This window comes from Micromys minutus (genome assembly GCF_963924665.1).
Source record: "Micromys minutus genome assembly, chromosome: 12".
In the NCBI taxonomy this organism is placed as follows: domain Eukaryota; kingdom Metazoa; phylum Chordata; class Mammalia; order Rodentia; family Muridae; genus Micromys; species Micromys minutus.
Window position 1 is genome coordinate 22303287 of NC_137981.1, and position 17672 is coordinate 22320958.

Here is a 17672-nt window from a genome sequence, read left to right on the forward strand (position 1 = left end):
CTATTCCATTGATCTGCGTACCTATTTCTGTACTAGTACCATGCAGTTTTCAGCACAATTGCTTTGTAATATAGCTTGAGGTCAGGGATAGTGATTCCCTCAGATGTTTTCTTGTTGTTGAGGATGGATTTAGCTATTCTAGGTCTTTTGTTATTCAATATGAAATTGCACATTGATCTTTCCAATTCCATGAAGAACTGGGTTGGAATTTTGATGGGGATTGCATTGAATCTGTAGATTGCTTTTGTTAGGATCGCCATTTTTACAATGTTGATCCTTCCAATCCCTGAACATGGGAGATTTTTCCGTTTTCTGAGATCTTCCTTGATTTCCTTCTTTAGAGATTTGAAGTTCTTGTCATACAGGTACTTCACTTGCTTAGTTAGAGTAAAAACATAGATGCTTGAAATTAATGATAGCATTATGAGAATCACTATAGCAAACATTGTTTCCGGGAATACAAAACTTAAGCAAAGCTTAAGAATCGGGATACACCAAGGTATTTCATAGTTTTTGTGACTATTGTGAAGGGTATCTTTTCTCTAATTTCTTTCTCTACATGTTTGTCTTTTGAGTATAGGAAGGCTACTGATTTGTTTGAGTTAATTTTGTATCCAGCCACTTTGCTGAATTTGTTTATCAGCTGTAGGAGTTCTCCGGGGGAATTTTTGGGGTCATTTAAGTACACTATCATGTCATCTGCAAAGAGTGATGTTTTTACCTCTTCCTTTCTGATTTTTTATCCCCTTGATTTCCTTTTGCTGTCTAATTGCTCCAGCCAGGACTTCCTGTACTATGTTGAATAGGTAGCAGGAGAGTGGGCGGCCTTGTTGAGTCCCTGATTTTAGTGGGATTCCTTCAAGTTTCCCACCGTTAAGTTTGATGTTGGCTGTTGGTTTGCTGTATATTGCTTTTATTATGTTTAGGTATGGGCCTTGGATTCCTGTTCTTTTGAGGACTTTTAACATGAAGGGGTGTTGAATTTTGTCAAATGTTTTCTTACCATCTAGTGAGATGACCATGTGATTTTCTTGTTTGAGTTTGTTTATATGGTGGATTACATTGATGGATTTCCTTATATAAAACCATCTCTGCATCCCAGGGATGAAGCCTACTTGGTCATGGTGAATGATCATTTTGATGTGTTCTTGAATTCGGTTTGCAAGGATTTTGATGAGTATTTTTGCATCAATGTTCATAAGTTACATTGGTCTGAAGTTCTTTTTTCATGTAGGGTCTTTGTGTGGTTTAGGTACGAGGGTTATTCTAGCCTCAAAAAATGAGTTAGGTAGCATTCCATCTGATTCTATCTTGTGGAATAGTTTGGAGACTATCGTTGTTATGTCTGTAATAAATGTCTGATAAAATTCTGCACTGAACCCGTTTTTGTTTTTTTTGTTTGTTTTTGTTGTTTTGTTTTTGTTTGTTTGTTTTTATTTGTTTCCTGAGACCATAGCAGAGCAGGTAGGATGTCAAGCTCATAACCTTTACATTTCTCTTTTCTTCTAGAAATGGGATAGAAGAACTGTTGCCCTGTTTGTTTAAGTTTCACCTGAGTTTCTTTATAAAGAAAGTTTCTTAGGAGACAGGATAAAAGGAGACAGGACAGCTAAGTATTCCAAAGTGTGTAATGTAAATGAAGAAGTGACTGGCATTTTGCTTGGCCTTACCTTTGAAAAATGAATTCCCATTTAGCCCATAACAAAACTGACCCTATTGCACAGATATATACATAGCCTGTTTTCCTTATGGTGAACATTGGAATGGGTATCTAGAACACCCACCCCACCTTGTACTGTATTTTTTTCCTTCCTGACTACTACCCTGGCTCTCACCCACCATGTTTCTGATGTAAGAATGCTCAGAGCCTGAGGAAGGTTGTAGTTTGAATTACAATTTCATAGACCTTGGGGCTCATGGTTTTTATTTTCTGCCTTGTCTTTTCCTTCATGAGCCTACATGGTTGTAACTTTGTGTTGGCTCAGTCACTACTGGCTTGGCAGTAGTCTCTGTATCTGGCTGGCTACATGCTTTTTTCTGCATGTTATATGTACCCAGTATTATTAAATACTGACTCTGTAAGTCACTTTGGCTTCACAATATTTAGTCTTATGGAGCAATATCATTGGCATTTCTTAAAAGCAGGTATTTTCCACTCCTGGGGAACTGACTCTCTCCTGGGACTGGAAATGGGGTTGGTAATAGAATTTTCCATCTAACATTCTTCAAATCTGGGCTAAGCTTGAAAGGGGAGTAAATGATCTTTCAAGAACCTTCAGCCATCTGTTCTTGTTTACCAAGTATGTGGTTGTCATCTGCTAAGTGGGCCTCATGTGTGTGACTTCTCTCTTGGGTTGGAAATCATTCTGAGCTGCAACCCATCACCTATTCTGGCCCAGCTGCTTCTAGAATGGGGTAGGTGAAGCTGAGCATCCTTTTCTCTGACTGCAGCCAGACCTGGTAATAATGCCCAATGTATTTGACTACTACATGGTAAACTAATGAACTCACAGATTATGGGCTAATAACAAGGACTAGATTCAGAAGAGTCAGATTAGCATCCTCAAAGTAGTCATGATCCAAACCATACTTAGTTTTGACCTCATCTAAAGCTTGATGCACCTTAATTTTGATATTCTTTGAATCTGTTATTGGCTAATGCAGTGGGAATAGGAAAGTTTAAATGGCCACTTCATAGTGGCACTGTGAATTTCTCATAGTGTCTCATGAGAAAAAGGGAAACTGTGTCTTAGCTTTCTGAAGAAATCAACTACAAAAGTAGGGAAAGGATGTGCTGAAAAGACCCCAGTGACTGTTTATCTAAGCTAGAATAGCTAATTGTAGGGATGGTCAGTGTTTTGCACTACTACATACCTCAAAACTTGTGTTAAACTGGCAACTAGCCAGTCTGTGATGGTGTATGCATTAAATCCCAATACTTAGGAGACAGAAAGAGATACATCTCTGAATTCCAGGCCAGTCTAGTCTATAAAGTGAGTTCCAGGACAGCTAAGACTATTCAAGGAAATTCTGTCTCAAAACACAAACAAACAAATAACAACAGCAACAAAGGTGTCAACTAGAGAAACAAAGTTTGTGACCAGAACCACTCCATTATAGTTACCTTTCCCTGGAGCTTAGTAGAATGACCACAAAATGGAAAACACCAGGCAATCTTAGCTTAGAATCAACAGATAACACAATTGCTGGGCACAGAATTTATCATCCTAAATTCACCAACTATTTTATGTTAGAAATCTTCTGGTGGTAGACACTGATGGATTCTGCCACCAGAACTATGAATTCCTGGCCCACATCTTGTCTACCTTGCTCCCACTGTCAAAAAAGAAGTGGCCTCTTTCTGTTTTCCCTTTTTCTCTTTTGGACATGAAAGGCCTGCCTCTTCCTCACCCAGTGATTGGCCTCTTGTCTTTATTATTTAAGCAATTAGGGGTAAATTCGAACATACAAGAGTATGAAACAATTTATATCAGTTAAATCTTAAAGCATCACCATCTCCCTAAGTACCCAAGTTGTATGAGAAATTATATTTTTGTTTTGTTGTAGTGAATGCAGGCTTGTATTATACAAAGATTACACTACCAGTGATTTCTATTACTGCCCCCTATATGTTTTAAGAATTTGGAGAATTCAAATAAGACTACCATCATATATGAGTCAAAAATGATATAATGCCATTGATGCTTACAACCATGTTGTATTCAGAAATCAATCAACCTTGGAAAACTGTCATTCTTTAAAACCCACCCTCATGCTGTAGCAAGAGTTTATATTTCCCTTATTGCTGTGAATTGTCAAGTATCTGGTTCTGGAAATGACATAGTTTAGTTAGCTTTGATTCCTCTTTCCAGTCTAAGTCCTTAATTCAGAATCAGGTTAGGTTAAATAGGTGAATATTGAAACTTGGCACTAACTGTCTTTGTTGATTATTCATGTCATATTAGTGAGTCATCACAGCAGTTAGTTATAAGCATAGTCTAAGTCATTCACCATTTTACAGATAGACTTTATCTAGCTGTAAGATTTTACTGGTATTAGCATCACGTTACTTTTTATTAGATTCTACCTATAAATCTACCCTAATGGCATTAAAGTATATGCAATGCTATTCCAGCAACATTCCCTAGCTTTCTTATATAGGTAAATATGTGAAAGGGACATTTATTGTATATTCATGCATTCTGGAAGTAAAGTACCAAAGACTAAGCTAATGGACAAAAGGCTTGCTTCATTTTTTTTTAAAATTGAGATTGACTCATGGATTAAACCTTTAGAATCTGATTTTCTGTCATACAGGGCACAGAGATAAGATCTCCAAAAATTTTTTTTCTTATGCAGAAAATTACATTTTCTTCTATCATTCATGAAAGGGTGCAACTTGAGACAGGTCATATGAATGCCCATTGAAATTATCTACTCATTTATCAAGTAAGAATAATAAACTAAAAAATGCTTTGTATGAGGTAATTGGAAGAGAAAGCACTGTTTCAAGTCACTGTGTAAATGTTAACTGTCATGTCTGACATTAATTAATGCACTATAAAGGGTTCTGTTCCTTTGTAATATATTCATCTACTTTGTGTTTCCTAGATCAGCAATATTGGTGACCAACTCTATTGTAGATGCATTGAGAATAGACATGACTATTACCCAACCATTTTTACTAAATCTGGTGAAACTGCTCCCATTGTGACCTCACAGTAGAGACTTCTTTGTAGCTCTTCAATACATTTCATTGCAACCATTCCTCACATGTATAGAAACAATTATTTATATTACAATATAAGCCAAGGGAATTACATCTATTCTGTGGAAATTACTTGTTTAGCATATGCTTACATGTTAACTTTAGTATTTAGGAACAACTTACTAGAAATGGAATAAACCTTACCATACAGGGCTGGCTCCCAATGCCCTTTCCATGAAGTCTGATATACATGTTTTCTTTTCAGCACTGGAAACAAAGGAAGAGAGGCAGCAGCCCTAAGTAGTTCAAACTCAGATTTACACAGTGGTGTTGTCATAAGCCATTGCTGTACACCATTACCCTCTTCCACTGTTGGGATACTGGAAATACTCTTGATTGGAAGGATGTGTCATATTGCCACTAGGCCGACAGAGGGTTTGGATATGCCTGTATCTGTCTCTCAGTTCAGTAGTGGACCAGCAAGTCAGTTCCTACAAAGCAAAATCCCAATAGCCATCAGATTCAAATTCCATGTATACAGGAGCTTTGGTGACTATAAATGAAACCTTGATGTTCAAAAATGTGCTTCATGCTGACCCCTCATGATGGTGACCACATAAGTTTTAGACACACTCAGGGCTGAAAGGGTAGCTGAGCTATGAGTGAAGCAATGCCATGGTCCTGTCCTGTTTGTCACGATGGAAAAGGCCACACTGTCGTGCTCAACACCCATTTACTTTGTATTCTAGGATAGAGGTCAGGAAGACTATATCCCACCTGCCTATACAGCTGTGGTGTGTTGAAAGACCCCTGGACTTAAAGTAAGAAGATCTGGGTTTGAGTCACAGTATGTCACTTATTTTTCTGTGTGACCATGAGCAAGTCACTTCACTGATCTGAATTTCAAGTTACTGTCCGTGGGACCGTAGTATCCCTCTGATGGGGTTGCTGTGAGAAGTCAGTGAGATGGTGCATGTGGAAAGTGATTTTTGGATGGTATGGTTCTCACTGGCACAGTGGGAACTTCGATATGACTCTTCCTTTTTTTGTTTCTTCAGGTATGCATCCAACGGCTTAAGAACCCAACAAAATGCATCAATAAATATGCAACTGCCTTCAAGAGAGACAAACCCCTATTTTAATAGTTTGGATCAAAAGGACCTGGTGGGTTACTTATCCCCGAGGGCCAATTCTGTGCCCATCATCCCTTCGGTGGGTCTAGAAGAAACCTGCATGCAAATGCCAGGGATTTCTGATGTCAAAAGCATTAAATGGTGCAAAAACTCCTACTCTGCTGACATTGTCAACACAAGTATTCCAGTCAGCGATTGTCTTCTAGAAGAACAACAAGAAGTGAAAATATTACTAGAGACTGTGCAGGAACAGATTCGGATTCTGACTGATGCCAGAAGGTCAGAAGACTACGAACTGGCCAGCATGGAAACTGAGGATAGTGCGAGTGAGAACACAGCCTTTCTCCCCCTGAGTCCCACAGCCAAATCAGAACGAGAGGCACAATTTGTCTTAAGAAATGAAATACAAAGAGACTCTGTGCTAACCAAGTGACTTGAGGTGTAGGGATCTGTGCATTCTCTGCTTTGCTCAACAGGAAGGAGAGGAAATTAAATACAAATTATTTATATGCATTAATTTAAGAGCATCTACTTAGAAGAAACCAAATAGTCTGCTGCCCTCATATCATAGTGTTTTTTAACAAAATATTTTTTTAAAGGGAAAGAAGCATTTCAGGAGGGATAAAGCTTACCACTAAAGCTTTAGGGGAGAGTTCTGATTACCACTTCAGTTAGCCCTTACCCTGTCCTCTTTGGCTCTTAGAAGATTTGGTAAATTCCAACCTTTGGTCTGGTAGTGCCAGTGTCTAAGTGGAAAAGAAACTGGTGTTCTCCTAGCTTCAAAGAGATAAAGTTTATTCCAAGGGCAGTTGTGCCAGTTAAGCAGATAGCCCTGGCTATTTGCTTCTTGAGTTCCAAGCCCTAAATTTCTGTTCATCAATGCTCTCTCTACAGGTTATGTCATGTCGAAGAATGTAGTGCTTTGTATTTGATTTTCAAAGAATGGCAGGAAAACATGAGCAGGAGGGAAGACAGAAAATAGGAGTAATCTGGGGAAAATTAGCTACTCTCATGTGCTATTTTTCTCTGTAATTTGAAAGCACAGAATCTCAGAGGGAAGTGTGAAATTATTACAGGAGAAGAGACAAGATAACAGTGCCGTATTACTAAAATCATGCTAATAGAAAAATTTTTTTTCGAGAGTGTTTAGAGCTCTGAAAGGCCACCTCTGTGTGTATGTGTGTATGTGTGTGTGTGTGTGTGTGTGTGTGTGTGTGTGTGTGTGTGTGTGTGTGTCTGTTTCTGTGCCTATGTGCACAGGTGTGAGAGTGCAAGTGTTGTGGGTTGCTCACCCAAGCACATATGCTGTATGCACCTGAGTTCCCTGTACGTATGTGTGTGCATGTGTGTGTGTACTAAAGCTTGCTAAAATTTGTTCTCAAACATCAGGGAAACTAATATTCAGAAGAGATTTCCCCTTTTAGATCTTTTCACTTTAAATTTTCCATTAAATGTAAATTTGGTTAGCGAGTTCTTGAACCAAGGTAACTTGCATGAAGGGGTCTTATAAAACTCTTGAAAATGTCTAGACCATTTTCTGATGTGAATACTATTTAACAAGACAGCCACTGGCTGGTTGATATCAGCATCACAAAGCAAATTAATGGAGGATGTGTTTATTTTGAATCATTTGCTTAAATTACTGGCACAAGCCAATCATCAAATTGACAGTTGACTATTTTATTTCTTGTCATCCTCATTGCTAATTGACAGTAAATCTGCTTCATGTAGACTGAAGCATAGGCTTCTGTGGTTAACATGGAAGGAATAAATTGTTGAAAATCACAAATCCTAGACTATTCAGTTCACAAGCAATGCCCCCAAACAACAAATTGTGTTGTATGTTCATTTGGAATAAAGCAATATTTTTACCACTGCTAAGGTGAACTGAAAACCTCTCCTGAAGATGTGTCTGTTTTCTTTTCCCTTATTTTCATGGGGCATTCAAGGAAACTAGTGTTCACATACCCAGTCTTTATCCAATTATTGGTGGTATTGTTATGTTTACACTGTTTAAAATAAAAAGGCACAGTATGTGAAAGTACATAAAAGATTGCTTTTACTGTAGTTTGGGGAAAGCTTGTTTAAAATGTCATTGGTTTCTGTTCCAAGAAGAGAAAATATACAATTCTTCCTTGAGGTAAGTTTATTTGTTTTCAATATACTGCAAATTGTTATCTGTGAATTTTCATTGATACCAGATAGAATACCATCTAGAAAATATACAGAACATTTAAAACTGATCAAAATGTTTGATGGGAAACTGAGGTCTTGGATATTAAAAACACACTGATAAAAACCTACATTTTATCTAACAAAGTTGTGTTGCATCATTTGTAACTATTCCAGTTGGTTGTTTTTTTGGTAGAGCAGAAAGGTTGTTAGCATTTTCAAACATTGTCAATTTTTAATATCTTCTTGTTCAACTTAGTTTTACTTGAAAACATGTCTATTTATTAAAATATTAGAAGGTTTTTGTAGGCCTACAAAATCCTGAAAGTTGAGCATCTACTGGACCATTAGGTTGTTATTTCTACTGAGTATTAAATAATAGAAACCACGCCAGTGTGTTGAGGTCAACTATGTGGGGTTGTTTTTGTTTTTATGTTGTTGGGTTTTTTTTTTTTTGTTTTTTCTTTCTTTTCTCCTTAAAATGTTAAATATCATTAATCTAAAGATTCCATTTATTTATGTAGGAGGGCAGGTACTCTGAGGAAGTGAAGTTATTTTATAAAAGCCAAAAAACACACAAACAATAATATAGTAATATCAATATAACTTGTTCCATAAAACATCTTACTTTAATAAAAACTGTATGTCATAAAACTAAGCTACAAGCCTTTCTCCCACATTCTGAAAATAACAATTATCAGAAAAATTCAATGGCCATGTGACAGAAAGTTTATGGTTATTGCTATTTTCTGAACAGTCAAGACAAAGTCCTCCAGAGAAATAGCTATTAGTTGTAACTACAGTGGCCTTTGTTTCCTTTTGAAACAGGAAACACTCCTGGAAAGTGTCTAAGCTCAAAGGACACATCTTAAGTCACAAGCTAACAAGTGGCACTAGCAGAAAGCACTGAGACTTTCTACATAAACCTGATCTGGTAAAGACCCAAGATATTTTTACTTTGTCCTTCAAGCTCATGTCCTCACTAGGCCATGATAATTTCTGCACCATACCTCTGAATTTGCTTAATATCCCTCATCTTCATTATGGAAACATATACTTATAATTTAATAAGCAACATAGACATCATCAATTGGAGACTGAATATTACCCATTATATTTTTGCTTTGAGTCATTTTTCTGGTATGGTTTTTTTATATAACAAAATATTTTAAATTACTGGTAGCTATTGTGGAATGCTGTTGTTGACCAATTGATGTTAAGGTAGAGTAGAAACAATGTTGGTGAGTTGGTGAATGGTTTCTCTCTTCCTGTGTATATTAAACGCTCTGTTTAAGACTCCACTGCACTGCCTTGCTGTGAATTAAGGTGAATTTATCACACATCTGATTACTTATGTCATTTCTAAGTAACAATAGAGGAGGCATAGAAGTCCATTGCTCTCAGGCCTCCACACAGTGGTTAGATAACATGCTGACCAAAAAGAAAAGGGCATACAGACTCCAGAATCATGAAGTCCTGATACGAATAGGTACAATTTTAGAAGGGTCCTGGTGGGCAAAATGAAGGCTGCCAATAACCAGGTCTCCACGAGAATACATTCAACCCTTGCATCTACTACCCAACACTTATCTTGTGATATGGTGCTATAGGAAATAACAAATCTTTAATGTATGTGTGTGTGTGAGGGGTGAAGTGATTTTTGATTAGAGCCCTGTGAACCTGAGATTAAGTGCTAAGAAACCAGTCTCAAATGAGTATATAGAATACCTAGGAACACAGCAGGGGGAGGGATTTTTATTTGACATTTTGGTATCCGGGAAACATTTTATATAGAGGAAATACTTTTTATTATTATTCAATTGTATAGCTTCAGTACAGTGTTTTCAACAGACAGTATGTCATGATGTTTGTATCTTGTCTTCAGAAATTCAGTCCTCATTCCAGACAAGACTTGTCTAAGGTTTATAGGCTCTTCTCAATTTTATAAGCACTTAGTTTACCTTGGGAAATGAAGCACTCAAATAAGCTTTATTTCTTCCTTTTTACAAATTGTTTTCTTTTAAAGAAATACTGACTGAGGTAAAGGAAGAACACTCCCCCTCTTTGATCAACACCATCTATTTTCACTCATCTGTTCCTACTGGGACTATGACTACAATAGAAATATTAAATTTGGGTAGGTATTTAGGTATCCTTATCTTTTCTTCATTTGAAGAACCCCAAGTGGTTACCTCATGGAATACCATGACACCTTTATGGCCAAACAATTGGCAATGGGCAGTGGTTCAGACAAACATTTTTGAGTTCACTCTCCTTCTTAGCCAAATTTAAATATCTTTGAATAAGAAATTTCCCAAAATCCAATACTGAAATACGTTTGATTTTTCTCTTAAATTTGCAATTAAATAATGAGTATAAATGATTACTGTCTATATTTGTATAACTGTCTCAAATACTTTTTTTAAATTAAATATATCTTAACAATGCCTTTGGCCTATGGTAACAGTAAACTCTAGTAAGGGCAGAGAGTGTTTAGGAAGGGCAAAACACTCTATGCACTAATATCAGACACCCAGGTGAAATCAGTGACAGAATAATTTTACAAACTTAGTAAAATAGAGAGCAGGATTCTTGCCCCTTGATAATTATTTGTCATGAATACCTGTATTGATTGCATGTGTATTGTTGCCAAAGAGAGAACTGTTTGCAAAATGGGTTTGTTGAAAATTGATTAGACATATATGTTTATGAAAGTTTGGAAAATGCACATAGAATGAGCTCTTGATCTTATCTGTTATATAAGGTATATGATGACACACTTCACCTTTATTTTTCAATCAGTCATCTTGTTCTCCATTTTTCCCCAGATTTTATGCTCATTCAGCACTGCTCTTTCCATCCATGCCTATAGATCTATCTCACAAACTCTTACAAAAGCCCTATCTTATGTATTGATCAACTGGCATTTATAATAGCACATGGCATGGATTAATAAGGTTGTTGCTATGGTTATACTTAGGACAAATTTACCAAGGTCAGGTAATGAAGAACGAATAGCCAAGAAACATGTGATTCTGAAACTTGAGACTCACATGTCAAACATTGTTTCACATTTGTTTTCAATGAAATGTGTGTGTGTTTCAGTAACAGAGCAAAGCCTCTTCTTACCACACAGACACCATGATTGTGTCTGTCACTTACAGAAGTACTAGACAGATGTGTTTGTTACAGAAAGTAATACATATATACTGATGCTCTCAAGTATTTAAATCTCATGTTTTCTGCTTGGTTGTTTTGTGCAAAGAGTACTGCCATGTGGAAGTGGATATCAGTGAATATGCAATCTTCTGCCTCAGTTTACTGGATTTGATTATAGGTGTTTATTACTATACCTGGTACAACTCAAACTTTTAAAAATAAATGATCAAAAATGGAATAAATTTTCAACTGACACTTTTACATCAAAATAATCTTAATGGTGATGGCACCAAAAATCAGTGTGTACATATTGAGATTTGCTCATAGTTGCTGTTTTGATGAATACCATCCAGATGAGCACTGATCCTTCTATTTATAATTTGTTTTGGTCAAGATCCCCATAGAGTCTAAATTCTATCCATATTTAATAAAACAATGTGAAATTTTAACATATTTGAGTCAAAGACATAAAATCCCAGCTGTGTTGTGTTTTTAAATCAAAAGGATTCTACAAAGTAGTTTTACAAAATAAAACTAGGGGGGATCCACGTTCTTTGTACTTGATTTTAGTATTTTTAGAATTCTGAAAACCACAGAGACAATGGCAATATATTCTACATTGATGGTATGACTTTTACAATAAAGAAATGTAAGTGCTTAAAAACCTAAATGAACATGGAACACTAACCTGTGTTAAATATTAACCTAATGGAAGATCTTGGATCCAATATTTCTCATTAAGAATTGCATGCAGCAAGAATTTTTTCTGGTTTACTCTGACAATTATCCTTTAAAACATACTGTTGAGTGGTATTTTTTCAACAAAACTCTGGAGGAAGATACATTTGTTCAAACAGAAACACGTGATAGAAAAAGTTCTCATCTTAAAACTTGCTGCATCTTCATGTGCAACTACTGCAAATACACTGTAATAATTAGAAGGAAATGTTTGGCTCTTACTCTCCTCAAGTATCTAATTGTGAATATCTATTCTGATGAATATTATAAAATAACTCATGAATTTAATAATCAGTTATCATTGGGACCTTATTTTTCTCTGGTGGGAGACCCTGGCCACCACCACATATGTGAGTGCCTTGGGAGCTTTTGGTGCATCTAAGAATTTAGATTCTCTTAGGTTGTTATCTTGTTTTGCTTTATTAAATGGGTATTTCCATGTAAAAGATGAGGCCAATGTAGTTTACTCATTTTTATCGTTTTAGTGAGGGGCAAGCTAGGACCTTTTTAAGTGTAAAATGATAAGAAGGTTTTCTACTTTACACTAGGCTTGTTAGTTTTCTGTATATTGTTAACAGACATTCTCAGCTTGGAATCAGTCTTTATGTTAGTTCTTCATGTTCGTTCTTCATGTTAGTTCTTTCTTTGTTCATAAAGAGAATGCAGGATCATCAATTTAAATTAAAAAATAGGGCAAAGCATGGACAACCAAAAGATTCTTTTTTTAAACAGAAAATTAAAAGGAATAACTAGCAAATTTTATCGATATAGGATTCAAATAAAATAGTTCTTTCTTATTTTAAGCAAATATATATTTCTGTTCTCATAACAGTTCTTATAACAAAGTGGATTTTTAAAAGAAATCTCTTTCTGAAATTGACTCTGTATTCTATAAAGCATTTCACCTTTATAGAATTACTAACAAAAATTATTTATACCCATTGAATTTGTATTTATTCTAAAGTCTTCATTGGAAGACCTCTTACAATTTGACACAAAATAAATGAGATCCTGTAATTATCTCTTCACACTGTTCTACTTTTCCATATAATTTTTCCTCGTTATTATTTTCTTACTGACAACTTGCATTTGATATTTCATATTCTAAGATAACATATAAGAAGCTACCAAACATAGAACAACAAAAGCATCTCTTTAAAACTAAACTATTTGATGTAAACTTTCTTTTGGTTTTGAGTGCAACCACTCTATCTAGCTAAAAAGCATTTTATAGCCAGAGTACTGTTGTGGCATTCTTTTGTGTAATGTAATTGTGGGAAGACTGTACAGTTGATTTCACTTAAAGTGCAAAAGAAATAAGCACCATTGGAAACCTTCTGCTTACCAAATTTAAAAGTTACCCAGCACCCTAAACATTTCTACATGGGATGATTTAAAGAACAATGTGTTTCTTTTGCACTTATCTTCTGTTGTTCTTCTGAATTTAACATCACTAAAAGTGTGAAGAATAATAAACTAATCCACCATTCATTCAAATATACTGCAACTATAAAAATTGTGTGTCTTTTCCTGACTTTTTCCTACTTGTGTTTATATTTTATAACACTATTATCTTACTCTTTGTGTTATAATCTAAACAATGTCATACCGTTCCAGGGCTAAATGTTTTCTTTGCAAACATTAAATTTAGAGGCTATACACTTTACAGTTTATAATTCATATAAACATATTATTACCATGTGAGATTCAAACTGTTGTAATTTCTTTACTACTGATAAATGAGCTACATTTGATATTATGACGCACACAAGTTTTCTTTCTGTTGGAAGGAGACAGGAGGTTTATAAAGGAGTTTCAGGGGCTCTGCAAATACTGGCAACAATAAGTGATGTCTTTCTTTGAGTTAAAGTGGGTAATTTGGAAGGAGGGAGATGAAGGTGTAAAAGCAAACATAACAGAAGATATTTAAAGAAATATATAAATCTAAGTAGTTAAAAACAACCTGCTTCATTTCCTGATTATACACACTGTAAGAAATGGTATGCCTGGGTCACTAAATATGACAGTAAGGAAAATTAATTTTTCATTGCTCAGCTGCCTCTGTATAAGTTGCCAAGGTAGAGTCTTAATATCACTTGGGCTTTAACTTTTTTTCTTTCTTTATATAGACTTGACTTGAGCTAAAAAAAAAGTCTAAAAGTAAAAATCAATTATTATTTTATTTGTATAGACTTGACTTGAGCTAAAAAAGTCTAAATGTAAAAATTAATTATAATTTTATTTAGAAAACTGTTCCAATTTATTTTACATATAAAATCTGAGGACATTTCAAATTGATATCTGGAGATAATCACTATTGATTTCTGACTACATTTACTTTCACTTTTAAATGAAACAAATATACAATGTCAGAAAAAATGGAGTCATCTATATTTACAATGTTATGTTGCTTCATTAACTCTAGATATGATCTATGAATATTTATTAGAAATAATCCTCACATCTGTAATTACTACATAAGCCATCATATGAATGAGAGGCTATGCAACATGTTTTATATGTAATTCAATTATTTAAATGTTTATTAACTTGACATATGCCTACATTTATTATTCTATGAATGTTACTACTGAATGTTTCATTAACATCAGAATAGATACTGCATTCTCTCAAGATAGGTATTTTTCTTTTGAGGCATCACTGCTAGGTTTGGATTGATGATACTTCAAAGATGTAAGCAAAGGCTTTGTACAACAGAGTGAAATCATGCCTCCCCATCTAGATGGAATTTATGTAGTCATACAGAAGACAAGTGAGGATATAAAAAATATTTTAAAATACTATTAATTTTGAAACCAGGCACAAAATTTACTATAAAAGAAACACATTACAAAGAATTGAAAAAATACAAGAATTTAGAAATTTTACACAAATTCATTTATTAAATATTCATTGAGATCTTATGAAATCAACATTTTCATCATTTGAAGATAGCAACTCCAGGACAGAGAAGTAATGAAATGTATACTCCAGTATAAAGAATAGATGAAAATTTTAAGAAGTTGTGTTTCAACATAGAGTTTTTTTTTCCGTTTTCTTTAATAGAAATTTTCAAACAGTAATGCTTTAAAAATATAATGCATTGTAGAATATTCTAGAATAATCAACAATGAATTTGGTCTTAACTCTTTAAACCTACAGATTATCTGTAATAAGTGTAAGCAATAGAGGAAGGTGCTAGAACTAATGAACAGGGACAGATGTACCCTAATTTTCTGGGTTATTTAAGTTTCTGTTTACACAAGGCTGTCACTGGATAACTAGAATATCACCATTTTATCCAATTTTTCAGAAAGGAGACACAAAGGATCACATGACAGTCATGACCATAGCAACAAACATTACTGTTACCATCAGAGGATGGCCAAAACATGACAAGACTCGATGCTATAGGGTAAAACTTACCCATTCATCTTGAAAGACTAAATTATACAAATGTGATTATGAACATTTATTTATCCACCAGAAATCAAGATTGGATATATGTTAAACTGTGTCCAATAGTAAATATAACCAAGATTAATTTAGCATCTCTTTTTACTAAATAAAAGCTCTTAAAAGTACTCACAGAAAGCAAAAGGATCATGTACTACTTAATTAGAACCAATGTTCCACAATTTGTGCATAAAGATTCAGCATTTCTCTAACACACTAATTTTCTCATTTATTTCTAAATAAGATTTCCAGCATTTGTGCCATAACAATGTAAAAGGAAGTTACAGTTAGTAATGCACTAGAAGACAGAAGATATGGACTTATAGGAAGAAAAGGAATAAATATGTAAAAGACAGAAAATGAGAATGAATATTTTTTGACAGAAAAAGAAAGATTTTTAAAAAGTGGGATTAAAAATGGACAGAATAAACAGATTTTGCAATATAAAGAATGTTCTAGTGGGATTAAAGTTAAAAATCAGAAGCTAACAAATTTCTTTTTTATTCTAAAATAGAGATGGTTTTTAAATTACAAATTTTAGAATAATATCAGTTGAGAAATTGTTTAAAATAGTGGGTAAAATTTTTAAAAATCTCTTTTTATAAAGCAAATGTCAAGTGTGAAATAAAATAGTTCATTGATGAACATTTCAAAAATTAAAATCAAAATTGAATCGAAAATTAAACCAGACTCAACTATTCATGAAAGAAAATTCAGTGTTAAGCTAGAAAACATTAAAGAAGAAAGAAGCAATGTTGGTAAAGATCTTTCTCAAAAATGTAGGTTGTCATTTTCTCCTATTGACAGTGTCCTTTGCTTACAGAAGCTTTACAATTTTGTGAGATCACATTTGTCAATAGTTGATCTTAGAGCTTGAGACATTGGTGTTCTGTTCAGGAATTTTTTCATTGTCCCCATGTGTTTGAGGCACTTTTCCATTTTCTCTTCTATTAGATTCAGTGTATCTGATTTATGTGGAGATCTTTAAACCACTTGGACTTGAACTTTGTACAGAAGGGAAGAATGTATCAGTTTACATTTGTCTACATGCTGATGGCCATTTGAACCAGCACCATTTGTTGAGTATGCAGTTTTTTTTCCACTGGATGGTTTCAGCTTCTTTGTCAAAGATAAAGTGACCATAGTGTGTGGGTCTATTTCTGGGTCTTTAGATGGGGCCACCCATCTATCTTTAAGATTTTAATTCAGAGTTTTCCCTAATAAAGGAAATGCGGAGAGAAAAAATGTAATAGAGACTGAAGGAAATGTCATCCACAGACTGCAACTCCCCCAGAGATGCATCCCACCTTCAGACACCAAACCCTGACATTATTGCTGATGTCAAGAAGTACTTGCTGACAGGAGCTTGGTATAACTGTCCCCTCAGAAGCTCTGCAAGCACCTGAACAACACAGATGCAGATACAGACAACCATCAGTCTGACCCCAGGGACCACAATTGATGAGCTAGGACTAAAGGAGTTGAAGGGGATTGCAACCACATAGGATAAACAACAAAAACAACTAATCTGACCACCCAGATTACTCAGGGACTAAACCACCAACCAAAGAGTATACCTGGCTGCAGCTACATATGTAGCTGAGAATTGCCTTATCTGGCATTAGTTGAAGGCGAGGCTCTTGGTCCTGTAGATGCTTGATAAGGGGATGCTAGAGTGGAAAGGCTAAAATGGGGGAATGAGTCTGGAGCACTCTCATAGAGGCAAAGGGGAAGGGAGATGGAATGGGGGATTTGCAGAGGGAAAAGAGGAACAACACTTGAAATGTAAATAAAAACAATCAAATAATATATAAGAAAGAAATATGCTACAATAAGATTTTAATGAAAATCTAAGAAAATACTTCAATCATCAATGGAGAGATGGTGATGTGCTACAGAGTACTTGCTCCTGCCAAGGACCTGAGTTTGACTCCAACTCCAAGGGGTTCAATTTCTTCTTCTGGCCTTTTTGGTCATTGACCTGTGTGTGTGTGTGTGTGTGTGTGTGTGTATGTGTGTGTGTGTGTGTGTGTGTGCACATATGCACACACATACACACAGAAAAAATTATATTTGACTTTAAAATATGAAATTATCTGAAAAGTAAAATAAAGATACAAATGTGAGCAATGAATTTTAAAAGATAAATAAAACCTTAAATGTACAGATTAAAAATATGGAAGTCCCTTTTATTGCCCAACTGTATAAAAAATTCTTCATTATCACCACAAAACTCTTCATGAAATCTGAAAATCCAGTAAAACTAAATGAATACAAACGTATTAAAAGCAGAAAATGCTAAATAT

At 34.9% G+C, this 17672-nt stretch overlaps 1 protein-coding gene across 7 annotated transcripts in view; it reads left to right on the top strand.

The window, feature by feature from the left end:
• NRG3 (neuregulin 3) overlaps positions 1-6274 on the top strand; it is a gene marked incomplete at both ends in the record, with an annotated part of 1026196 nt that extends 1019922 nt beyond the window's left edge. For 4 of the 7 annotated variants that reach the window (XM_080926973.1, XM_080926974.1, XM_080926975.1 and 1 more), the window contains one exon: positions 5767-6274. In XM_080926973.1, the coding sequence (XP_080783099.1) occupies positions 5767-6274 (508 nt within the window). Of the gene's footprint in view, positions 1-5457; positions 5530-5766 lie in introns of all 7 variants that reach the window. The other 3 variants (XM_080926970.1, XM_080926971.1, XM_080926972.1) reach the window with 1 other exon arrangement.
• Positions 6275-17672: the final 11398 nt, after the last annotated feature.